The following is a 26,041-nucleotide window of genomic DNA, read 5'->3' on the forward strand; positions in this document are numbered from 1 at the left end:
TTGACAAGGTCGAAGGAGTTGGAAGCACTTCCACTATCTCTCAACTGATAAATGCTCAAAACAGTGCCACAGAGGAGATCTGGAAGTTGAAGGCTAGGAATACAATTCTTGAAGGTCAGGTCAGTCAGTTACAAGAGGCACCTGGTTCTAGTAGTTCTCAAAGCTCAGAAGTTGCACGCCTAACAAAGGAGAATGCTGAACTCAGGAAACCGGTGGAGGACCTGAAAGAAAGATTGCTCAATGGGAAAATATCCGCGAATGCTCGCATGGATCTTTTTCACCAAACCCTTGCTGCCTCTTTCAAACCCCTTTCCTCCAGTGTTCCCTAAAGGACGTCCCCTCGGTGTCCATTTTCCAGTGTCTATCTTCTTAGTTGTTTTTGGTGATGTTTTTCTTGGTGCTTATAATTGTTTTTCTTTATTTTAAACTATGGATGATAATAATGATTTTGCTCCCGCCTTTATAAGTCCAAATTTGATTATTGCAACTGATCCTTTTGCTGATTATGCTGCTACTTTTTTGTTTCTATTTTCTATCATGGTGTGTGCACACAAGTGGTATGAGTTAACCACACTAGACTTCTTTATGCTACCTACTTGTTTAGTGCTTTTTATGATGCCAAAAGGGGGGAAATTTAATTGAATAATAAAGAGCATAAAAGAATAATAATCTGAAGGGGGAGAAATACAGATTCTGGGGGAACTCATAGAGGTTCAGGTACTGATTAAGGGGGGATGCAAAGATTTAGGGGGAAACTTAAGGTCTTTCTGGCTCGTAGTCTGGTTCTATGTGGCTCTTTTTGGGATTTTCAATTATGAGTTTGTCATCATCAGAAAGGGGAAATTGATAGGTTACAAATACTTTGGTCATTATTACTTTACTTTATGTTTTGATGATCTAACAAACATACTATCCAGAACTATATAAGGAACCTTTTACATATTTACCAGACCTTAAGATCACAAGGTTCCAGGTTGGGATTCAGCGCGGAATATGATTCAACTCTTCAAAGTGGAAGGAACTGCTGAGGGAACAGGTCTCTACCAGTTCCCAAGGAAACTGTACGAAGTCGGCTCTTCAGCTGGAAAGTTGCTTCCTGCATATGCTACAGTGCAAGAACAGTGCTGCAGTCAACTTTTCAGGGAAGAATTTCTACCTACCTTGTTAACATCATTGTAAGTGATGTCACTCATGTATATATACAATGAAGAAAGGTAAAACACATTTACTTGAACACTTAAAGATATTTTACTCAAGCTCACTCACGTGACCATCCAGCTAGCAAGTTTTAAGTGCTTCAAGAACAAAGAACAAAGCAACTAAGGACCAGTGCCCACATCTATTAATTGTATGTCTTTAGTTGAGCTGTAACTTTGTAATAGTTCTTCAATTGTAACTCCTACCTAGCTTATTTAGAAGCATTCTATAGGAAACGTTTTGTAAACCTTATACCTGTGTGTTTGAGTTGTTGACTACAGTTAGTCATGTTGCAAAGTCTTTGTAATAGAGTTATTACAAAGTGGCTTGTAATAGAGTATTACAAGTTAGTGAGGGATTAAGAGGTTAATTCCTAGGTTCCATAGGTTGCAATATAAAAGGTTGTGTTTACCGTGAAAATGGTAACAACAATTAAATTTGTAAATAGGATTCTAAAAATAAGTGATCTATTTTTATGCTAGTTGTTAGAGCAGATGATGCTATGAATATGAAGTTTAATGATGAAATGCAAGATATAACGAGGCAGTAATCAAACCGAGGGGCTTACTACCCTAGCATCGGACTGGTCGATGGAGGACCTCGGAGTCGATACCTGGGCTCGATCTCGAGCTATTGGGGGTAGTCGAGAATGGGATAATAGTTAGAATATGATCAAGAAAGGCTCTATATGGCCAATACCAAGAAATAAATGAAGAACAAGTGAGATATTGATAAATGCTAAAGTGGCTCCGAGCTAGTAAGAATGAGCGATTTAGAGAGAAAGAGAGAGAGAGATATTATTGGTCTTGTGGAGAAATAGTTGGAGCAACATCAGTCCCTTACAAAGTAGTGTGGGTTCCTTTTATATAGGAGGGAACCTAACTATAGTACAATATGCAATAATTGTAAAGTATGGAGATGGTACGGCTAGACACGACGCTTAGGCGTAGGCTCTGCATAGACATTCTCTATCAGACTTAGCCGTGTGCCTTGGAAGCTTCCCCTTTTGTTTTGGCCTCGACCTCCGTCTTCTTCGAGTTGGGCCTCAACGAGCCCATGGGAGGGGACTCAGTCGTGGCTCCACATCCTCGGGGTCTCGAAGCATTCTTCCGAAATGACTTGATAGCGAGAAATTAAGTTCTTTGATTTCGCCACATACAGATAATCTATGTATTTCCTAGAATGGAGCGATGGGAAATGATTCTGACACCTAACTCCTTGAGCTTCTTACAGCGACGTCACACCAATGATGCAACTTGTGGCGCAAGCTTTTGTGACAACCGGGGTATTCCATGGGCTTGTGCATTTTGGCATCATTCAAAGCAATGCCGATTCCTGTTCTCCAAGGTGAATGTACCGCCGTTGATTCGACTTTTAAAGAATGTAGTAATTGCGTTCGCCGGTCAATCTTCCAAAGCCTTGATGACCGTGTCGTTACCCTCCATAAATTGGGGTGCCTTGGCATTGTTTTTCCTATCCCAGTACCTTCGTTGGCTCATTTGCCCACTTCTTCTTATCATATTCTTCTATACTTGAACATTATTCTTGGGCTCACGGCCTCAAGGACGTTTGGCAGAGCTCCTATAGATTGTGTTGTGGCCTATTGCTAGAGCTTCCCTTTGTTGAGCACGACCAGGCTGCCCTGTCACTGTTATGGTCGATGTTATGTTTACCGCTGCTATTGCCGTTCTTTGCTTGAGATGATGATGTACATGGGTCAACTCTCCTTGCTCGCAAAAAGCTCTTCGGATTACATACCATTGCTCAAAAGGAGGATCGGATTATACACAACTGCTCACCTTCATACCCCGGCTTGACGTGGTGCTCTGCCCCAATCTGGTGGCTTACATGGCTAGATGTTCCAAGAAGTGGACTCTAAGTAGTTGTGCAAGCGGGATTGAGGCTCACTCGGTCCGCTATCTCTCCGAGGTTCTCTTGGCCAGCGAGGGACCTCGACCTTCGGAGAGCTATGTCATTTTTTCATCCCTCCCTTTTTCTCGCCCTATCCCTTGGGGATATCAGTGTGGAAGGCCGGGATGAGGCTTCTGAGGATGTGTGCCCAGTGGCGCTTGTTGTAGGAGGCAGACCATCGAAGATAGACAAGTCTTTAGGCATTTACCTAGTGTGTGTACCCTTTTGTTTCTTCCTTTATGCGTAAGAACCCCTTGCGGGCTTTTATAATTGTATGTAGGGACCCCTCAAGGTCTATTGTACATGGATATGTATGAATATGAAGATACTTTCTTGAATTCTGTTTTCAATTCTTGCCCCATTATTGTACGCTTTTGTGCCCTCCGAGGCCTTCGAATGTTTTCCTTTGTTGTTGACTGATAATATCTAATTCGGACGCGAGCATTCTTTCCGGTCCTTTGTCGATTGACACGGCTCTTTTCCGAGCCCATCGTCGTACCTCGGACTAAGCCTGAATTGATCTGATAGGCTCGGGTTGTCGGGACCTCTGATTTGTATGTAGATAGTATACTGAGTCTTAGAGCTTTCGAGAGTGGTATCCAGAGCGAGGGTCAGCTTCGGGTATTTGGGGGCCTGCTTTGATGTAGATATCCTTTTAAAGCATAATGGATAGACTTTTGTTGAGGGGTTGACTTATGCTCAGGCGATGCCTCGAGCCCTCCTAGAGCTTTCACGATCCGACCTTCACACGCTTATTTTTCTTTAGAGAAAGGGAAACCAAGAGATAAGGTACCGCCTCGAGTTAAATGATGGCATTGAAGGCATCTCAAAGCCTGACTTCTCTTTTGGTGGAGATCCTCGAGGTCAAGCACTACCTCGAGACTAGAGACAGCACAGTTGACTCTTTGAGGCCTAACTTCTTATCGATGGATGCCTCTGGGGTCGGGTACCACTTTGGGATCTGTATCAAGGCTGTTGGCCTCCTGGGCTTACTCTGGACATGGGAATCATCACTTTTTTCTGCATATATATGGGGTGGCCTTTGTTTCTTTAGGAGATCTCATTATTCTGGATAGATATCCCTCTGCCTCGACATCGGGTCCTTCGTCTCTTCAAGCGCAAAAAGCATTGGAGCACATCTTTGCCTTAGTCTATCAATTCTATCACAGCCATGGCAGCTACCTCGGGGTCGGCCCGGTAAGGAGGGGAAAGTTCCACTCTCATTGTTCAAGATCCGCAGGAGTCCACTCTGAAGACTATGTCTTTGATAAGAGAGGAACACCCGGGGATGGTAAGGAAATACTGCGGATGGAGGGAGGGGATTACGCTGCAGGCATTTTCCTCAAATGAGAGTATTACGGATTCTACTGATGGATTTTTGAACGTTCACCTATATCCCTTCGCATTTGGCCCCCTCGACAGGGTCGTGCTTGATTTCTACTTGAAGTATCAGGCTACTTTGGCGTAGATACATCAGTCGTTCTGGTGAGTGGTGCTGATGATGAGGTTCTTTGCGAAGAAGGCTGGGATTGAATTCACGCTCAGCCACCTCGTCAGGCTGTACCAACCTTTTTATCATTGGGGCCTGTTAACCCTACAATGATGTTCGTTTACGCCCTTTGTTGTCGATGAAGGTTAAGATGGGGACCAAGAATGGATCAGTCGATTCGAACGGGTTCGGACCGCTGACATTATCCCCGTGTAGCTTATGCCATATCCCTAGGGTTGGAATTACGCTCATGAGTGGAATGTCTGGCGCTTTCTCAGATTTTGCTTATAGCGAAAGTCAGTTGAGTAATTGTGTTTCTCTCCTTTTGTAGCAACTTTATGGACATCTTTCAAAGTTCTCAATCTGCCCAGATGGGTCCAGAGGTTGGTGAACCACTCGACATGCGACGAGCATAGGTGGCGAGCTATATCCCGTAACAGATGGGAAGAGAAATACAGAGGTATGTACATATGATGCTCTTACCTTGGTCGTCGTACATTTGAGATGACACTTTCCTTTTTCTTTTGCACTGGCTTTGCCATTGTAGGTATCGGGCGGCTCCTCGGGGTGAGGATGTATTCTTCCGGATAGGGGAAGGAGTTGTCAGCCTCCAAGCTGAGGGATGATAGCGACAAACGGGATCCGTACCAGCAGTGTGATGGAGCATTTAGTGGGGCTAAACGGGCTCATATCTTCGAGGAGAGGACATCGTCTGAGCCTGCTATTCCTGGAGTATTTGATTCCCGGACGGCAGTTCCTCTGGATAAATATGTTTTGCCCGAGGTTGGTTCTCCCGGGGCCGAAGAGGCAGGATTAACAAGAGTGTGCTCTGCCCTCGAGGAAGTCCGCCGGCTTAACTTCATAGTGAGTTTTGGCGCAGTTCTTCTGTATTTCGCGTCCTCCTTTCTTCATCGAGTTTTCCTTTTACAGGCCTATGATAGGCTCAGGTCTGAGCTGCTTTGTCAAGCGGCCAGGCTTTGGAAAGCTCTTGATGAAGGTGAGTCCCTTAGGCTCCTTAGTGAAGATAAGGAGGTTGTGTTACTGCATTGGCGATATGAGGCGTACCGGAGCTCGAATTATGAGAGCTATTTGATAAAGCAGGTAACCTTTCGTAGTACGCGCTTCACTCTTTTTGACCCTTAAGGTTAACCCTTTTTTCCTATCTTAGCTACAGAAAAAGTCAGAGGCCTTGGAGTACCTTAAGGGCGACATTGACTGCGTCAGGAATGCTTGCGGTGAACTAAGTCTCAGGTGTAGGCTCAAGCTTTATAAGAGAAAGGTGCCTTGGCCAAGGCTCCTGCCTTTGAGGCCCAACTCCGCTTGGCATGTGACAATGCTATAGTTCAAGCGGATATGATCAGGAAGCTCGAGTCTGATCTCTCGAAGATAAGGGCTTAGATAATTGCTGCCTGGGCTGAAGCAGCTTTAAGTCGAACCAAGGCTAATCAGGAGATGGCAATTCGTATGAAGGACACTGCTGATTCCCAAGCCGAGTTAAAGCGGCCCCTCGACCGTGAAAAGAGGATTAAGGAATATGTTCATTGTAGATCCCAAAGAGAGGTACTCAAGGAGATCAGCGCTAAGGGCTTCCTTCTCACGTAGGAGTTGACTCGAGCAAGGGCGCACGAGCACGACACTTGGTCCCTTCTTGCCAACGTCATGGAGAGTGAATCTAGGGCTGTCAGGCCATAGCCTTTTGGAGCATAGATTTTTTTTCTTTTCCATTTGTACTTGATATTTGTAGAGCATGTTTGTAGATGGACAGAGCGCCTTTTGCATATATAAATAAGAGAAAACGTGAAGTTTTATCCTTTTTGTATCTCTTTATCCATTGTTTTTGACCAGGCAGGTTGGTTTCGATGTCTGGCGGGAGCCTTGTGGATTCGGAGCTTACTAGATAGGCTCGGAGGCCCTTAGGTGCGTTTTTTGACATGAGTAGGCATTGGGGCCTTTGTGTTTTACCCAGTTGTTTAGGCTTAGTCTTCGAGTTAGGCCCTGATTCGAGTTTTCCTAACCTTCAATCTCTTATGCCTGTATGGGCGGATGATAATTGTCTTTATTTCTTGCCTTTGGGCATTTGTTGTTTTAACTATTTTGGGTTCAGTCTCCAAGTCGTATTGCGACTCGAGCTTTAATTGACCCTCAAGCTTTTCCCTGCCTGCATGGGCGGACGACGATGGCTTTTGTGCTTCGGGTCGAAGTGACCTTACAAGTGTGTGGCCCAGAGGCTTGTTTGGCTGGCGACAATGGCATTTATGTCGTGTGCTTAGGAACTTTGTAGTTAACTAGTTTGAGCTCATTTTAATCCTCAAGTTTTTAGTTTTTGAGCTGGCGGCGGTGGCTCTTATGCTGTTTGGTCGTGGGTTTTTTGTAAGCTTTATTTCCCTCTCGTTATGGTCTTTTTGAAATAATTTTGCCTGACCCGTCGTCGGTTCTGGAAGAACCTCGATTTCAAGTCATTAGCGGCGATATTCGAGTACCTCAGAAGGTTCTTAGCTCGTAGGTTGAGTAGCTCGAAGCATTGTGTTTTGGAGATGACATGGTCGAAACTCGTTTGCCTGTTTGAGGGAAGCCTGTTTTAACCGATTCTTTTCGAAGTATATTTGAAGTAGTGGCCTGCTATTTTGTTAACGATAGTCGGGCATCCCCGAGTCGTGTTAATTTGGCTGGAGCAGCCATTTTGACCGTAGTCATATGTGTTTGGCCGGAGCCATTTTTGATCTCGAGTGATAGTTTAGGCGTCTACACCGAGGGTGTGCCCTTTCGAGATTCTTACAAATGTGACGTATAGCCTAAACTTCGGGATTTTGAATTTTATGCCTGTAGTAAGGTCTAACAAAATTTTCATGCCTTTTGAGGTCTTACAGCTTGTCACGCCTATTGAGGTCTTACAGTTTGTCATGCCTGTTGAGGTCTTACAGTTTGTCATTCCTGTTGAGGTCTTACAGTTTGTCATGCCTATTGAGGTCTTACAGTTTGTGTTGCTATGTAGAATAGATTTGGTTATACCGAGTCTGCCCGCTCGGGGTCTTACAGTTTCGGGTTTTCTAGTGTTCGGCGATTGGAGACAGTCTCCGAGTTGTACACATGTGATTTTTGGCCCTCCCCAAGATTTTTTATATATTAGCATGTAAATATTTAATTTAGGCTTAATATCGTTATTTCAGCTAATTTTTACTCTTTTACTTTATTTTATTACAAGAAAATAGAAATTACAAAAATATAGTTTCATTAATGTTTTATAGCCATTTTTAATCTTGAAAAATACCAAAAATAATTTTGTTTTACCGTTCAGTCTTATTTTAATAGTTATTTTACTTAAGTAGAATTAATAAATGAGATCGTATTTTTAGTCTCGTTCGCGGGGAAAAAATAAAATTTAGGCTCAGACATCCCATTTTTAGGTTTAATTTTGGACCTAGCCCATAATTCCCAAGCCCATAATCCCTAGGCCCATACCCCTCAATCTAAATATAATCCTAAAACCCTAAACCTATAAAAGGAAGCTAACCTAAAATGCCTAGAGGGAGATCAACCGAAAATACACAAGTATAGACTCTGGACCGAGGGAACAAAAGTTGAGCGTCGTTACACCAAAAAATGACCCCTCCCCATCGTTCTGTTTCTTCTTCCACCAAAAACGACCCCCCCCCCCCCTCACCATGGACTGATCTTTCTCAGTGGCTGGACACCAAAAAACAACCCCCTCCCCTAAACTTCCAGATTGTTTCTGTCCAAACAATCCCTCCAATTTTTTTGCCTCACCACCTAACGTCCACCAGCAGCTCACCGGAAAGCGAGTCGAGCCGAAGCACAGCATTAACCACACGACATCCAGCCACCCATTTTCACAAAAAAAAAACAAATCAATTAGATCTAAAAATTCAGAAAAGGTTTTCTGAAAAATCTCGATTTCCAAGAAGATTTTGAGGTCGAAATTTGCTACTCGATTGTCGAGGTTTTCGGACCCGTGCAATTTTAGTCGAGGTCCATTCGAGGCTATTTTCCTGATCCAAGGATCCATCTCTTGTTGTTGCTAATGAAGACATGAAGTTAATTTGAGTGTTAGACATTTTTTGAATTCAAATACATCTAAAAATTTGGGTTTTCTACAAGTTGTGGAGGTCCAAATTAAAGTTGGCACCGGAAGTCTTTTTGTGTTCGATTCTTCAGCTAATCAACTGAGAATTCAATCTAAGCTATAAGGTGCATTAACTTGATTTGTCTTAACTTGGGCAGCTCCTAGATGTGCATTTTTTCTAAAGAGGTAATACCCACCATAGCAGATAACCCCCTCCCTCCTCTCATCTCTTACGCCCCCTGCCCTTCTTTGGAGGCTTAGTTAAGGAGGTTTGTTTTGCAGTAGATATAAAGAAGATCTGCTATTGTTTTGTTAGAACTGTTGTGTAGTCTAACGGATTTGGTAGAATCTAATTTTTGCATTCAGTGCTTTCTTTTTTATTTTATTTATTTATTTATTTTGATTGTTCCTTCTGCTTCATTGGGTTTTAAGGAGTTTCCTTAGGATGCTTTTTTCTGTGCTTTTCTTTTTGTATATTTGTAATCTTTTGGAAGTTTTAGATTACCTTTCCCTTTTCTGATAAGAATCTTTTTGCCACATCAATTCTCAATCTGATCAGTATTTGCATTTACCCTTTGCTTTTAAATTTGGCTTTTTCTTGAATGCTTTTTCTGCTTTGTGGTCGTTTTACTGGAATGTTTTATTTGAAGTAGAAACTTGTACTGGATTAGTAGTTTCGACGGTTGTCTGCTATTTTTAGGATAATCGCACCAATTTTTTGGGGATTTTTGTTTGAAATATTATTACATGCTTAATGTTAAAGTTAGTGGTTTTGATTGTTTCAACATTTTGACTTTTACCCATCTCTTTAGGATTCCTTTGAAATGCTTTTGATTGTTTAATCTGCAGATCTGGTAAACGATTTATAGTTTTGATCTATTCATTTTGTTGTACCACGGTAGAACTTTGGTGAATTTTTGTAGTTCTCTACGTTTTCCCTACATTTCCCTTACTACTGTCAGGGCTACACCAGTGGTAGCGGTGATAGCCCCTTTTTGGTTTTTAGGTCGTGGTATTTTCTGTGTTTTCAAGGAAATTCTCGAAGTTGTTGAAGACAAGTTGGGCGCACGAGCACTAGAAATTGAGAGAAACCTTGAAGAACGTCAGCAAAGGGCGGTAGGAAGCGGTGCGTGAATGTATAACTACATCAAGTACAGCAAATCAACACAGGTTTGGTTCTCAGGAGTTGCTACCTCCCGTTCTACTGTTTCCCTTTTGGTGTTAGCTAAATTCATGTTACTTTAGTTCCCAATAGTTCAATAATTCAACTAGTGTACTAGTAGTCACTTGTTTCCTTCTAGTTCGATTTGTTGTCCGTTGTACACTAGCGAGTCTTATTTTGATTGTCGTAGGTGTAGTGGATGCTGTCTGGGATGATAGGTTAGGGGCATGTCCTCGGGTGGGGTAGAGTGTGGGGCCAGGGTTAGGGGGTGGGACGGGAGGTAGGAGAGGTAGAGGGGGCAAGAGAGCCTATAGGTTGAGAATCGGGTCATGGAACATAGGTTCACTAACTAGTAAGTCAATAGACTTGGCAAAGATCCTTCAGAAGAGGAAGATTAATATAGCTTGTGTCCCGGAGACTAGGTGGGTTGTGTAAGCACGTGATTTTTGCCCTATATGAGAATTACTCCCAAAAAATTCAAAAATAAAATGATTTTTCTTTGGTGTACAATTTTGTGATATTTTGAAGAATTATTTGTATTTGTCTGTGCGTGTTTATTCGCTAAATTAATAAAAAATACAAAAATATGTCGCATTTTGCATGTAGGATTTAATTCTACAATTGTTAGTAATTAAATTTGTTTTACAAAAATTTAAAAATTACAAAAATAAGCATCGTTTGCATTTTTAGCATTTAATGTCCAAATATACAATTTTATGCTTAATTAATACTTAATTGTGCGTTAATTGTTATTGGGAGTTAATTTGCGCCTTTATAACTTAATTTAGTTCTTAATAATAGTTTAAGTATTTTTATAATTTAGTTTTAGAAAAATAAAAGAAGAAAAGAGAGCGAAAATATAAAGAAAGTCGGAATTGAGCCTCTTCTTCAATTTCAAGCTATAGGCCCAAAAAATGGCCCAAACTTCCCTACGACCCAGTCCATTAACCCAACACCCCTTCTTCATTTTTGTCCAACACAAAACAAAACCAAAAAAAAAATAAAAAAATAAAAAGTGAATTATCACTATTAATAGTTTTATTTTTTGTTTTTTTATATATATAAAAAAATCCGAAAATATTTTATTTTATTTATTATTTTTATTTTAAAAAAATATATATATATATATATATATAGTAATTTCGGAAATGATTTTAAAAAAATAAAAAATAAAAAAATAAAAAAATGTAAAAGAATGTAGAAAATTTAAAAAAAAAGTAAAAAGTTTTAAAAAATTTAAAAGTAAAAGAAGGTTGGAATTAAAAAATAAATATAAAGATATCTGAAAATTTAAAAAATTTAAAGTAATTGAAAGTAGCATTTTTAAAAGAAAAAGAAAAGATAGTGGTTTATTTTTTAAAGAAAAGTTAAATAAAGTGAGATTCTCTTTTAAAAAAATAAAAAGTGGGATTTTAAATAAGATAAAGTAATTAAAGTTGGAATTTTAAAAATAAAAGTAAATAAAGGTGGGATTTCTTTTTCTAAAAAAATAAAAGCAATTTGTAAGTGGGATTTCTTTTAATTAAAAAAATAATAAAATAATAAAAAACAAATCTGAAAATTTCGAAAATTTTGCATAAATAGAAGAGAAAATTTAGGAATAAGGGTGGAAAAAAAGAGAGGAAAAACTAGATAGAGAGAAGAAAAAAAGAGGGGGCGGAGTGAGAAGTATACACCCGATATACATTCTGTATACACTGAATATACAGGGGCAGAATTCATTTTGGAGAGTTTTGAAGTTGAAAAAAAATAGTTACTGCTTCATTGCCTCGCTTAAGATCTGAAATAGTCAGAACCTTCCTGCCTTTTACTTCTTCACTATACTTGGAGTCGTTTATAGTCTCCTGGGTTTTCTGCTATTCCTACTGTACTGGTTTGCGATGTTGCTGAATCTGCTGTTGCTGTGTTATTACTGCTGCTGACTTCTCCTTCTTTTGTTCTTGTACTGCTGTTTCCAGGTACACATTTGTACAATCTCGGCTTGAAGCAAAAAATGAAATATTAATCAGGCTTTGTTCCTGTTGAATTCCTCCTGTTTAGATTTGTGGTTGAATATAATTTTTCTTTCTTCGTATAAAGATGTAGTTGAATGATTAATGAATAATGAGGTTGCATATGTATACTTTCTTCATCTAATAATGTTAGTTTAAATTACGGAGAATAATTAATCTGTTTTGATATTATGGTCAATCTCATGTTCTAGTATTATTGAATAACAGAATATAAAATGAAAGCAGTTTTTCTTTGTACAAACTCGATCGCAATTTTCCATTCGCATTAGCCGTAAACTAATAACTAATAAGTTACGTTTTTCAGCATGTAAATAATTAAGAGATTTTCTTTTAGTTTAGAGACGAACTTAATAGAAAATATAGTCATTGTAGGTTTATCCTGTAAAAATAAAAATGAGACGAGCCTCGCCAAATAAAACGTATAGATTGCGGGGCCCTCACAAAATGTATGGTTTAATTAGAATTCGGAAGGACCGTTTAGCGAATTTCACGGTCTTCCCCAAAATAATAACGCGATAGTCTCTTTAGGCGCGTGTTTAATATTTTACTTTCTTAAGCCTGGGTGTGCATTTCATGTGACCCGAATCCAAATCCCAAAACATCAAATAAAACGTGTTCCGGATTGTGGGTGCATTTCATGTAACGCAGTCCAAAGACGTGTTTTAAGCGATGTTCATATTTCTTTTAAAAACAATAATAATAAAGCGGTTAAAAGATAAAATTTGCACATAAGTTCATATTTGTATAAAATCAGACAATCAAGCCGAATATAACAGTTGAGCGACCGTGCTAGAACCACGGAACTCGGGAATGCCTAACACCTTCTCCCGGGTTAACAGAATTCCTTATCCGGATTTCTGGTACGCAGACTGTAATATGGAGTCATTCTTTTCCTCGATTCGGGATTAAAATTGGTGACTTGGGACACCCTAAATCTCCCAAGTGGCGACTCTGAAATAAATAAACCAATCCCGTCTCGATTGTCCTTTAATTGGAAAAACTCCCTTGCACCCTCGCGGGTGCGGAAAAAGGAGGTGTGACAGCTCTGGAGACTCTGCTGGGGACGATAACCCAGAACCACTGGTTCAGGGTTCAAGAATTCGAGCTTAGAATAATTGTTATATTTGGCTTTATTATCTGATATATATTGCATGTTCTGACATAACATACTAAATGTTGTCTTTTACCGCTTTGATATTATCTGAACTGTATATAAACTGTGCCGAAACCCTTCTCTTCTTACCTCCGGGGAGAAGCTCGCTGGTCGAGGCTCCCTTATTCTGTTAGTGTCAATACCTGAAATAAGAAAGAGGACGGATAAGTTACGAAGCCGGATGGCCTTTTGGTTCCCGGTAAGTTGCCCCCTCCTCGACTCGAGTTGTCCGCTCGGGTACACAGTCTAGAACATATACCCAGGTTATAAACCTAGTATAACGAAACCTCATTCCGGATCCCTAGTAAGAACGATTATTTGCATCACGTTACATTTGACTTAGGGGACTCAACACTGGGGTTGGGTCCGTCTAGGACTAGCAACCTGAAATGAAAAGACCATTCTGATGCATCCTACTTGCTCTGTACATATATTTGTTTCAAATTTGCATGTTGACCGGTTTCTGAATCTCGGGAATGTTAGAAAATTGAAGAAAAAAAAAAGAAAAAAAGGGAAAAAGAATATATCAGTTAGGGAGTTAATTGATTATTTTAGAAAAAATCAATGACCAATTACTGGCGAAACTCTGCCGAAATTTTGAAAAAAAAAGGAAAATATTTTATTTTGTTTTACTAAAAAATATATATAAAAAAAGAGTCTTTTATTTTTTGGAAAAATAGATTGTTTTATTGTTTGTTGAAAATGGAATAAAAAAATCGTTATTTTGTCTTTTTCAAAAATAGAAAAGGAAAATAGATTGTCTTGCCAGGAAAAAATAAAAATGGAAAAGAGTCATGTTTTAAAATAGTTCGGTTAATTTGCCCGAACTACGCGGGTTTGATTCTCACCGGATGTGAGATACGTAGGCAACCCTCATCGGGTCCAACCCCACCTTTTGCTAAAATAGCCAAAAACAAATTAAAAAAAACATGTCAAAATAAAAAGAGTCATAAATAAGTCAGGTGATGCTGTTTTGTCATAAATAGCCGAATGTTCCCGAAAGGGACGCCGGAAGGCTGACTTTGCATAAACAGCCACCTTTGGGTCATTTTTTAAGGTTTGGTCCAGTTGACCCACACAGCCTTAAAATCTTCGTCACCGAGGCGTTGAAAGGCCGTGTTGGCAATATTGAGTTTTCTAATTTGAAAAACGATAAAAAGAGTCATAAATAAGTCAGGTGATGCTGTTTTGTCATAAATAGCCGAATGTTCCCGAAAGGGACGCCGGAAGGCTGACTTTGCATAAACAGCCACCTTTGGGTCATTTTTTAAGGTTTGGTCCAGTTGACCCACACAGCCTTAAAATCTTCGTCACCGAGGCGTTGAAAGGCCGTGTTGGCAACACCAGGTTTTTATTATTGTTTGAAAAAAAAAACAAAGAGTCAGCGGTCAGGTGAATACCGTTTGGATTTTTGTCAAAAATAAGTCGAGCCAGCTTCGGCCGCGTCTTAAACCGTTCTTGCCGAAATAGCCTTAGAGTATCTTTCAGTTGTCGAAAGGCTATTTTCGTAAAAGAACGGACAAGTTTGTAAAGTGTCATAAAATAATCCTCCCCGGCCTCAAAATTCATGTGGAATTTTGAAGGGGCCACGTTTGCAAAAATAACCGTTCAGTTGCATTCGTCAAACGGAGAAAGGAAGCTAGCCATTTGTTTTTGGAGTTTGTAAATCTTTTGATTAAGATATGTGGGTTGTTTGATTTTCCAGTTTGTAGGTCATCTTCAAACCTTTGAAACCCAATTTGGTTTTGATATGAAAATTGAAAGAAAAAATGTTTAGTCTTGTTTATCTTTTATTGGTCCGAACTACGCAAGGTCTGATTCATGCGGGGTCATGATACGTAGGCAATCTCCATAAGATTCGACCACAACAAAAAAAAATTGAAAAAAAAAATCGAAAAAAAAAGGAAAAAAAGAAAAAAAAATCGAAAAAAGAAAAAAAAAGAAAAAAAAGATGTTGTTAATAATGAGGACCGACCGAGTCCATTCTAACCTGTTTTGTTTCGCAAAGAAAGTTAAGGTGGTTGGTTTGTGGTAAGCCGGACAATGACACTCAGAATCCTTTACTTGCATCTCATGATACACACTCTGCGGGGATCAGGCCTGATAACAAAAGCACTCGAATCCTATTGGGAACTTGTTGACGGAGGTTGATGATATTGAAGCTGGTAATGGTCTAGGCAATACTGATGCGAAGCTCAGTGGCTAAGATGCCAATTTTGATAAAATGGGAGGACGCTCCGTTCCTTGGTTAGCAAAAGAGAAGCTGGTGGTGGCTTATTTTGTTGTCATTTCTGTTGTCCGGATTATTCTTAGCGTTGTAATCCGAATATTGTCTTGTGTCAAACCTTCCTATCTTTCCATTTTGTCATATAAGTTTGTTTAAGTTTTGTCGAGGCTGTGTTAGGATTTTATTCTGGTTGTTTTGTTTGTTTTATTATTCAAACCATTTCGTCGGTAGTCTAATACAAAAGCCGATCTTTTATTATTTCCAGTCATATTTTTGTTTAGTCCTTTTATCATTTTTGTTCAATGCCGATTCTAAGGACATGACATGCGCACACAGTTTGGGCCTAATCTTAAAAGTTAATCATAAAACCCTGGGAAGGTGATCAAAGCATTTAAAGGAAATAAGAACGGTTTGAGATTATTTGGATCCCGAGTCATGTGGAACTGGGGCAAGTAAAACACAAAGAAAACCGTTAAAAGCAAGATTCACCTTTCATGATAACGAGAGTAAGAGTGTCGCCCAACGGTGCTTTAGAAATGACAAAGGAAAAATAAAATGTGTGAATATAATTGTCAAGTCCAGCACCATCGGGAAAGCTACAAATCTATGTTCAATTGTGTTGTTTGCACTTGGCATGTTTTGAAGACTGGAATGACGAAGGCATTTTGTTCTGCTACCTAAACACTTTATCCTTCGTTACCCCTTTTGAGCCTTATTTATTTCCTTCATACCCCTCATTCGGAATCAATAGCAACGACTAGGAAATACGAGCCTGGAAGGTAAAGAAAAAAAAATCAACAAAAAACAAAAAAAAAACAAAAAAAAGAAGAAGAGGAAAAGTGCTAACAAAAAAAAACAAAACAAAGGAAAGTCAAATGAAAAAAGAGGAATTGGGAACTACGTTTGACCTGATTCCTCAAAGAGGATACGTAGACGCTTCACGGCTCGGTCATGGTTTTGAACAATGAAAAAAAAATCAATTAAGATATCCCCCAGCACGAAACTGGGGCAAATGTTGCGTTTGTCGTAAATAAATCTAGTTCCGAAGGTTGTAATTAATAACCCAAAATCGATGCATTTTTAGCCTTTAATACCCTTTCTTTCTAGCCTATCCAAAACCCACATTACGGTCCAAAGAAAGACCTTCTGACCAGTCTGCAAAAAATGCCAAGTCAGACAAATGAGAGTCTTACCGGCGAACATAACATTCTTGTTCCACAACAGAAAGGACTCTAATCTCCAGCAGAGAGAGTCATACCGGCAACACTCCAAATCCCCAGCTGGAAAGTGATACAAATGAGAGAGTCTTATCGGTGAAAATCTTCACGGACACCATAAGGCGATGAAAGCTGAGAGAAAAACCAAAATGAGAGAGACTTGATAGTGAAAACCCTTCGGGCACTACAAGTCGAATAAGATTGAGAATCAGATGAGGAATTGCCAATTGAAGGTCTTGAAAGACGATTGACGACGGAGGATAGGCCACATATGCATGTCATGACCATTAGAGTCGGTGTCTGCGTTTGATAGGTTTTTATTTATAGTTTCTTTTGTTACAGAGTCATCTTTTTCATTTGTCTTTTATTCTGTTCCCTTTTATCTTTTCCTTTCATAGAAAATTCCCCAGTAGAGTCTGTTTGGTCAGAACCAATGGGAAATGATTTCAAAATAGGCCATCAGTTTTCCAATTATGCAAGATGAGATCTGGCTAGTATATCCAAGTGGTATAGTCAGCAAGGAACAAGCGCAAGACCAGTGTCAAGAAAGATATCCCCAGCAAAAGGGAATTGTCAAAAGGATTGACGAGTGTCAAGAGGGATATCCCAGCCGAAATCAAAGGTTGTTAAACCTCAAGACCAAGGCCCGTGGACAAAGCAAGGAGAGCAATGAGCATGATTTGGGAAATTCATACGATACTAAAAGATCGGTGAAGTGCAAGTTTCCAGGCTATGTCACAAAAGAAGAGGGATATCCCCAACAGAAAGGGATTATCCCCAGCAAATAATGTCATCTCCAACAAGTTGTGGAATACAGAGCAAGGAAGGAGAAAGGGAAAACCATCCCAGCAGGAGTATCACAACCAACCACCGCGTTTTAAACTAACAAATTTTGTTTGATTTGAAACATGTAAAGGAAATGGCATTGATGACAAAAATGCATGCCACAAGGGATATTGTCAAACTGGGGCAGAATATTTTCCTTTCATTTAGAAAATTTTCTGGAAGTCAGGTACCCATTCGGGGAAGAATAAAGATAACGCCAGTCTCAAGGGAAGTGGTCTTAGAACCAGTGTTGCCCCAAATATAATAAGTTTCAATGGAGGAAGTTGTTCCCCAGCAAAGGGATGAAACTTGAGCTCAGAAAAAGAAAGAGGCCAGCATCTTTCACAACAGCCTTCCGAAGAGTGAAGCACTAGTTCTGAAGGAATCAGAATCCCTCAACAGTGTTATCCTCAACAGCATTATCCCCAGCTGATAACATTTTACTCCCCAACAGGTAAGTAAATAATTCCCCAACAGTGTTATTCCCCAACAGTCTCGAGGAGTCCAACACAAGTTTAGTGAAAATCGGTATCCTCAGCGGTTCCTTTCGGGGAAAGGCAAAACGAGTCGTAAGGGAGGTAGTCTTCGAAGGAAGAAGCTATGTAAAAAGAAAAAAAAAAGAAAAAAGAAAAAAAAGAAAAAGAAAGAGAAAAAAAAAAGAAAAAAAAAAGAAAAAAGGGGAAGTAGTTTGCAGAGGAATGAAACATCCTACTTAAAAGGAAGTAATTTTGGAAGGAGAAAGATAACATATTTACTCAGTAGAGTTATCCTCAGCAGTGTTATCCCCAGTGGTTCATCGAGATGCAGAAGCATCCTCGACAGAGTTTCGGGCAACCCAGAGTGGGTAAGGAAGAAAAGGAAGAGTCATCCCCATCAAAATAATCCCCAGCAGTTTTGAGGGAAGACAACACAGGTAAGTAAATAATTCAGGAAGAAGGAAATGGTTCACGCATAGGAGATGCATTTCCTCCTAAGTTTGTTTTACCCATAGGAGATGCATTTCCTCCTAAAGTTTTAGTTTTACCCATAGGAGATGCATTTCCTCCTAAGTTTTAGTTTTACCCCTAGGAGATGCATTTCCTCCTAAGTTTGTTTTTTACCCATAGGAGATGCATTTCCTCCTAAGTTTGTTTTTTACCCATAGGAGATGCATTTCCTCCTAAGTTTGTTTTACCCATAGGAGATGCATTTCCTCCTAAAAAATTTTTTACCCATAGGAGATGCATTTCCTCCTAAGTTTATTTTTACCAATAAGAGAGACATTTCCTCCTAAGTTTAGTTTTACCCATAGGAGAGGCATTTCCTCCTAAGTTTAGTTTTACCCATAGGAGAGGCATTTCCTCATAAGTTTATTTTTACCCATAAGAGATACATTTCCTCCTAAGTTTACTTTTACCCATAGGAGACGCATTTCCTCCTAAGTTTAGTTTTACCCATAGGAGATGCATTTCCTCCTAAGTTTGTTTTAGTTTCACCCCATAGGAGATGCATTTCCTCCTAAGTTTAGTCTTACCCATAGGAGAGGCGTTTCCTTCTAAGTTTATTTTACCCATAGGAGAGGCATTTCCTCCTAAGTTGTTGTTGAAATCAGGAGTCCGCCTGAAGAACGGAGACATACAGTTTAAATTTCAAAAATCAGGAGTCCGCCTGGAGAATAGAGACATTCAACTTCAAATTTAGCAATCAGGAGTCCGCCTGGAGAACAGAGACATACTTTTCAAGTTTGATGTCAGGAGTCCGCCTGAAGAACAGAGACACACAGTTTAAATTTTAAAAGTCAGGAGTCTGCCTGGAGAATAGAGACATTCCATTTCAAAGTTAGCAATCAGGCATCCACCTGGAGAACAAGGATGAGTAGTTGAAGTATTAGTAATCAGGCATCCACCTGGAGAACAAGGAAGAGCAATAAAATATCAGAAATCAGGCGTCCACCTAGAGAACAAGGAAGAGCAATGAAAGAAACAGCAATCAGGCATCCACCTGGAGAACAAGGATGAGTAGTTGAAGTATTAGTAATCAGGCATCCACCTGGAGAACAAGGAAGAGCAATGAAATATCAGAAATCAGGCGTCCACCTGGAGAACAAGGAAGAGCAATGAAAGAAACAACAATCAGGCGTCCACCTGGAGAACAAGGATGAAGAAAAGAAATAGAAATCATCTGGAGAACAAGGATGAAGAATTGAATTAGCAGTCAGGAGTCCACGTGGAGAACAAGGAAGAACAGTTGAAATATTAGAAGTCAGGCGTCCACCTGGAGAACAAGGAAAAGCATCAAAACTGGGGCAGAAGATTTTCTGCCATGGTCGAAAATTTTCTCAGAAGAACAAGGAAATCAATTCAAGTTTTAAGAGATAGCAAGACAACAAGATTTGGAGAAAAACAGTCGGAGGTAAGACAATTCCAAGATGTTGAAAATGGGATCATCCGCCCTCGAATAGGATATTTGGGTTCATCCACCCTCGAATAGGATATTTTGGGATCATCCGCCCTCGAATAGGATATTCTGGGTTCATCCGCCCTCGAATAGGATATTCTGGGTTCATCCGCCCTCGAATAGGATATTTTGGGTTCATCCGCCCTCGAATAGGATATATTGGGTTCATCCGCCCTCGAATAGGATATTTGGGTTCATCCGCCCTCGAATAGGATATTTTGGGTTCATCCGCCCTCGAATAGGATATTTTGGGTTCATCCGCCCTCGAATAGGATATTCTGGGTTCATCCGCCCTCGAATAGGATATTCTGGGTTCATCCGCCCTCGAATAGGATATTCTGGGTTCATCCGCCCTCGAATAGGATATTTTGGGTTCATCCGCCCTCGAATAGGATATTTTGGGTTCATCCGCCCTTGAATAGGATATTTGGGTTCATCCGCCCTCGAATAGGATATTTTGGGTTCATCCGCCCTCGAATAGGATATTTTGGGTTCATCCGCCCTCGAATAGGATATTTTGGGTTCATCCGCCATCGAATAGGATATTTGGGTTCATCCGCCCTCGAATAGGATATTTGGGTTCATCCGCCCTCGAATAGGATATTTGGGTTCATCCGCCCTCGAATAGGATATTTTGGGTTCATCCGCCCTCGAATAGGATATTTTGGGTTCATCCGCCCTCGAATAGGATATTTTGGGTTCATCCGCCCTCGAATAGGATATTTGGGTTCATCCGCCCTCGAATAGGATATTTGGGTTCATCCGCCCTCGAATAGGATATTTGGGTTCATCCGCCCTCGAATAGGATATTTGGGTTCATCCGCCCTCGAATAGGATATTTTGGGTTCATCCGCCCTCGAATAGGATATATGGGTTCATCCACCCTCGAATAGGATATTTTGGGTTCATCCACCCTCGAATAGGATATTTTGGGTTCATCCGCCCTCGAATAGGATATTTTGGGTTCATCCGCCCTCGAATAGGATATTTTGGGTTCATCCGCCCTCGAATAGGATATTTGGGTTCATCCGCCCTCGAATAGGATATTTTGGGTTCATCCGCCCTCGAATAGGATATTTCGGGTTCATCCGCCCTCGAATAGGATTTTATTTTTTAAAGTTGTTGAAATCAGGAGCCCCCTCTGAAGAACAGAATGGCGATGTATTGGTTGAAGAGAGGAATGACATTCATTTTTAAAGTTGTTGTTGAAGTTGGGAGCCCGCCCATAGAACAGAGGCATACATTTCAGTCTTTAATTTTCAAGCATTGAACTTGGGAGCCCGCCCAGATAACAGAGGCATACATTTCAAGTCTTTAATTTTCAAGTATTAAAATTGGGAGCCCGCCCAGATAACAGAGGCATACATTTCAAAATCAAGTCAGAGGACAATAAAACAGAGGGTTACAATAGGAATCCCCAGCAGGAAACAATAAAATTCCCCGGCACCGGGAAACAGAAGGTTGCAACAAGAGGTCACAGTACAAACTCAAGTACATGTGTCAAAAGAAGTAAAGCACCGAAAGAAATGCAAGCAGACAAGGAAGCAAGGCAACAAAAACAAATTGTACTCTAGCCTAGCTTCTTGTTTTTTTAAGCACGGTGTAACAAGGAGATCGGTAAGCAGTAGTAATAACATGCAACAACAGTAACATTGCAGTCCAACGGTAGTCCCAGCTACCAAAATTTCTCGAACTACATTGACCTGATTCCTGTTTAGCCCAGGATATGTAGGAAACCTTTGAAGCAAAGGTTCGGTCAAATCTTTTTCAAAAAAATGCTTCAACGGAGTACTCGGATGGGCAAAAATCGCTCGCTTTATCTTTGCACGAAAACCCTTCGTGTCTCCGGGCAAAGAGGGGCAGCTGTAAGCACGTGATTTTTGCCCTATATGAGAATTACTCCCAAAAAATTCAAAAATAAAATGATTTTTCTTTGGTGTACAATTTTGTGATATTTTGAAGAATTATTTGTATTTGTCTGTGCGTGTTTATTCGCTAAATTAATAAAAAATACAAAAATATGTCGCATTTTGCATGTAGGATTTAATTCTACAATTGTTAGTAATTAAAATTGTTTTACAAAAATTAAAAATTACAAAAATAGGCATCGTTTGCATTTTTAGCATTTAATGTCCAAATATACAATTTTATGCTTAATTAATACTTAATTGTGCGTTAATTGTTATTGGGAGTTAATTTGCGCCTTTATAACTTAATTTAGTTCTTAATAATAGTTTAAGTATTTTTATAATTTAGTTTTAGAAAAATAAAAGAAGAAAAGAGAGCGAAAATATAAAGAAAGTCGGAATTGGGCCTCTTCTTCAATTTCAAGCTATAGGCCCAAAAAATGGCCCAATCTTCCCTACGACCCAGTCCATTTCGAACTGGGTCGACCCAATCCATTAACCCAACACCCCTTCTTCATTTTTGTCCAACACAAAACAAAACCAAAAAAAATAAAAAAATAAAAAGTGAATTATCACTATTAATAGTTTTATTTTTTGTTTTTTTATATATATAAAAAAATCCGAAAATATTTTATTTTATTTATTATTTTTATTTTTTAAAAAAAATATATATATATATATATATATAGTAATTTCGGAAATGATTTTAAAAAAATAAAAAATAAAAAAATAAAAAAATGTAAAAGAATGTAGAAAATTTAAAAAAAAAGTAAAAAGTTTTAAAAAATTTAAAAGTAAAAGAAGGTTGGAATTAAAAAATAAATATAAAGATATCTGAAAATTTAAAAAATTTAAAGTAATTGAAAGTAGCATTTTTAAAAGAAAAAGAAAAGATAGTGGTTTATTTTTTAAAGAAAAGTTAAATAAAGTGAGATTCTCTTTTAAAAAAATAAAAAGTGGGATTTTAAATAAGATAAAGTAATTAAAGTTGGAATTTTAAAAATAAAAGTAAATAAAGGTGGGATTTCTTTTTCTAAAAAAATAAAAGCAATTTGTAAGTGGGATTTCTTTTAATTAAAAAAATAATAAAATAATAAAAAACAAATCTGAAAATTTCGAAAATTTTGCTATAAATAGAAGAGAAAATTTAGGAAGAAGGGTGGAAAAAAAGAGAGGAAAAACTAGATAGAGAGAAGAAAAAAGAGGGGGCGGAGTGAGAAGTATACATCCGATATACATTCTGTATACACTGAATATACAGGGGCAGAATTCATTTTGGAGAGTTTTGAAGTTGAAAAAAATAGTTACTGCTTCATTGCCTCGCTTAAGATCTGAAATAGTCAGAACCTTCCTGCCTTTTACTTCTTCACTATACTTGGAGTCGTTTATAGTCTCCTGGGTTTTCTGCTATTCCTACTGTACTGGTTTGCGATGTTGCTGAATCTGCTGTTGCTGTGTTATTACTGCTGCTGACTTCTCCTTCTTTTGTTCTTGTACTGCTGTTTCCAGGTACACATTTGTACAATCTCGGCTTGAAGCAAAAAATGAAATATTAATCAGGCTTTGTTCCTGTTGAATTCCTCCTGTTTAGATTTGTGGTTGAATATAATTTTTCTTTCTTCGTATAAAGATGTAGTTGAATGATTAATGAATAATGAGGTTGCATATGTATACTTTCTTCATCTAATAATGTTAGTTTAAATTACGGAGAATAATTAATCTGTTTTGATATTATGGTCAATCTCATGTTCTAGTATTATTGAATAACAGAATATAAAATGAAAGCAGTTTTTCTTTGTACAAACTCGATCGCAATTTTCCATTCGCATTAGCCGTAAACTAATAACTAATAAGTTACGTTTTTCAGCATGTAAATAATTAAGAGATTTTCTTTTAGTTTAGAGACGAACTTAATAGAAAATATAGTCATTGTAGGTTTATCCTGTAAAAATAAAAATGAGACGAGCCTCGCCAAATAAAACGTATAGATTGCGGGGCCCTCACAAAATGTATGGTTTAATTAGAATTCGGAAGGACCGTTTAGCGAATTTCACGGTCTTCCCCAAAATAATAACGCGATAGTCTCTTTAGGCGCGTGTTTAATATTTTACTTTCTTAAGCCTGGGTGTGCATTTCATGTGACCCGAATCCAAATCCCAAAACATCAAATAAAATGTGTTCCGGATTGTGGGTGCATTTCATGTAACGCAGTCCAAAGACGTGTTTTAAGCGATGTTCATATTTCTTTTAAAAACAATAATAATAAAGCGGTTAAAAGATAAAATTTGCACATAAGTTCATATTTGTATAAAATCAGACAATCAAGCCGAATATAACAGTTGAGCGACCGTGCTAGAACCACGGAACTCGGGAATGCCTAACACCTTCTCCCGGGTTAACAGAATTCCTTATCCGGATTTCTGGTACGCAGACTGTAATATGGAGTCATTCTTTTCCTCGATTCGGGATTAAAATTGGTGACTTGGGACACCCTAAATCTCCCAAGTGGCGACTCTGACATAAATAAACCAATCCCGTCTCGATTGTCCTTTAATTGGAAAAACTCCCTTGCACCCTCGCGGGTGCGGAAAAAGGAGGTGTGACAGGTTGGATCGAGGGTGAAAAATGCGGATGAGTATAAGTTGTGGTACTCTAAAGTCCAGAGGGGTAAGAATAGAGTGGGTATCCTGGTAGATAACCATCTTAGAGAGTCGGTGGTAGAGGTCAGGCGGGTGAATGACAAATTAATGACTATTAAATTGGTGGTGGGTGAGTATACTTTAAATGTCGTTAGCGCGTACGCGCTGTAAGCAGGCTTGGATTAGGAGATTAAAAGGCACTTTTGGGAGCGGTTGGATGACATCGTTCATAGTATTCCGCCTTCCAAGAGATTATTCATAGGAGGAGATTTCAATGGTCATATTGGGTCATCTGCAGGTGGTTATACTGAGGTGCATGGCGGCTTTGGTTTCAGGGAGCAGAACGGATAGGGAACTTCGTTGTTGGACTTTGCCAAGGCATTCAATCTAGTGATTGCGAACTCAAGTTTTCCGAAGCGGGAGGAGCATTTGGTTACTTACCAAATTTCGGTGGCAAAACGTCAGATTGACTATCTCCTCCTCAGGTGATGCGACAGAAGGTTGTGCGAGGATTGCAAGGTTATCCCAGGTGAGACCCTTGCAACGCAGCATAGACTTTTCGTGATAGACATTAGTATTATGATAAGGAGGAAGAAGAGATCAGTACGAGGCCGCCCGAGGATTAGGTGGGGCACCTTAACTAAGGATAAAGATCAGGAGCTTGAAGGAAGGTTATCGGCAATGGGAGCTTGGAGAAGTAGTGGGGACGCAAACACTATGTGGTCTACGATGGTGGACTGTATAAGGAAGGCAGCGAGAGAGGTGTTAGGGATATCTTCGGGCCGCACTGGTAGCCACAAAGGAGACTGGTGGTGGAATGCAGTTGTCCAAGGTAAAGTGGAAGCAAAGAAGGCGGCATACCTACGGTTAATACAGAACACTGGTAAGGAGGAGAAGAGAGCGAGCAAGGAGAGGTATAAGGTAGCTAGGAAGGAGGCGAAGATGGCAGTAATAGAGGCTAAGACAACAGCTTTTGCTCGTCTGTATGAGGAACTAGGTAACAAAGGAGGGGCGAAGAAGTTATTCCGACTCGCTAAGGTGAGAAAGAGGACAACTCGGGATCTGGACCAAGTGAGGTGCATAAAATATGATAACGGCAAAGTTTTGATAGGGGATGACCAGATTAAGAGGAGATAGCAGACCTACTTTCATAAACTTTTAAATGAAGAAGGGGATTAGGATATTGTACTAGGTGAATTGAGGAATGCCGACAGTCCCTATGAATTAAGTTATTGTAGGGACATTGAGGTCGATGAGGTCATGGAGGCAATGCGTAAGATGAGAAGGGGCAGAGCTACCGGGCCAGACGAAATTCCAGTTGAACTTTGGAGGTATGTGGGTAGAGCAAGCTTGGAATGGCTTACTGGGTTTTTTAATGTTATATTCAAGACTAATTGGATGCCTAAAGTGTGGAGGATGAGTACAATGGTTCCGTTGTATAAGAACAAAGGCGATATCCAGAGCTGTAACAACTATAGGGGTATCAAATTACTAAGTCAAACCATGAAAGTCCTGGAGAGAGTGGTAGAAATGAGAGTGCGAAGGACGGTGTCTATTTTAGACAACCAGTTCGGGTTCATGCCGGGGCGATCTACCACAGAAGCTATCCACCTTATTAGGATGATGGTGGAATAATACAGGGATAAGAAGAAGGATCTCCACATAGTGTTTATTGATCTAGAGAAAACGTACGACAGGGTTCTTAAGGAGGTCTTATGGAGCTGCTTAGAGGTTAAAGGGGTCCTGGTTGCCTACATTAGGGTAATTAAAGACATGTATAATGGA

General features: G+C 39.5%; 1 protein-coding gene across 1 annotated transcript; it reads left to right on the forward strand.

The window, feature by feature from the left end:
- Nucleotides 1-24,937: 24,937 nt before the first annotated feature.
- LOC138877304 (uncharacterized) lies at nucleotides 24,938-25,393 on the forward strand. The gene has a single exon (XM_070156902.1). It carries the CDS (start codon nucleotides 24,938-24,940, stop codon nucleotides 25,391-25,393), a length of 456 nt encoding a protein of 151 aa, XP_070013003.1.
- The last annotated feature ends 648 nt before the right edge of the window (nucleotides 25,394-26,041 follow it).

This window comes from Nicotiana sylvestris, chromosome 9, assembly GCF_000393655.2.
Source record: "Nicotiana sylvestris chromosome 9, ASM39365v2, whole genome shotgun sequence".
In the NCBI taxonomy this organism is placed as follows: Eukaryota; Viridiplantae; Streptophyta; class Magnoliopsida; order Solanales; family Solanaceae; genus Nicotiana; species Nicotiana sylvestris.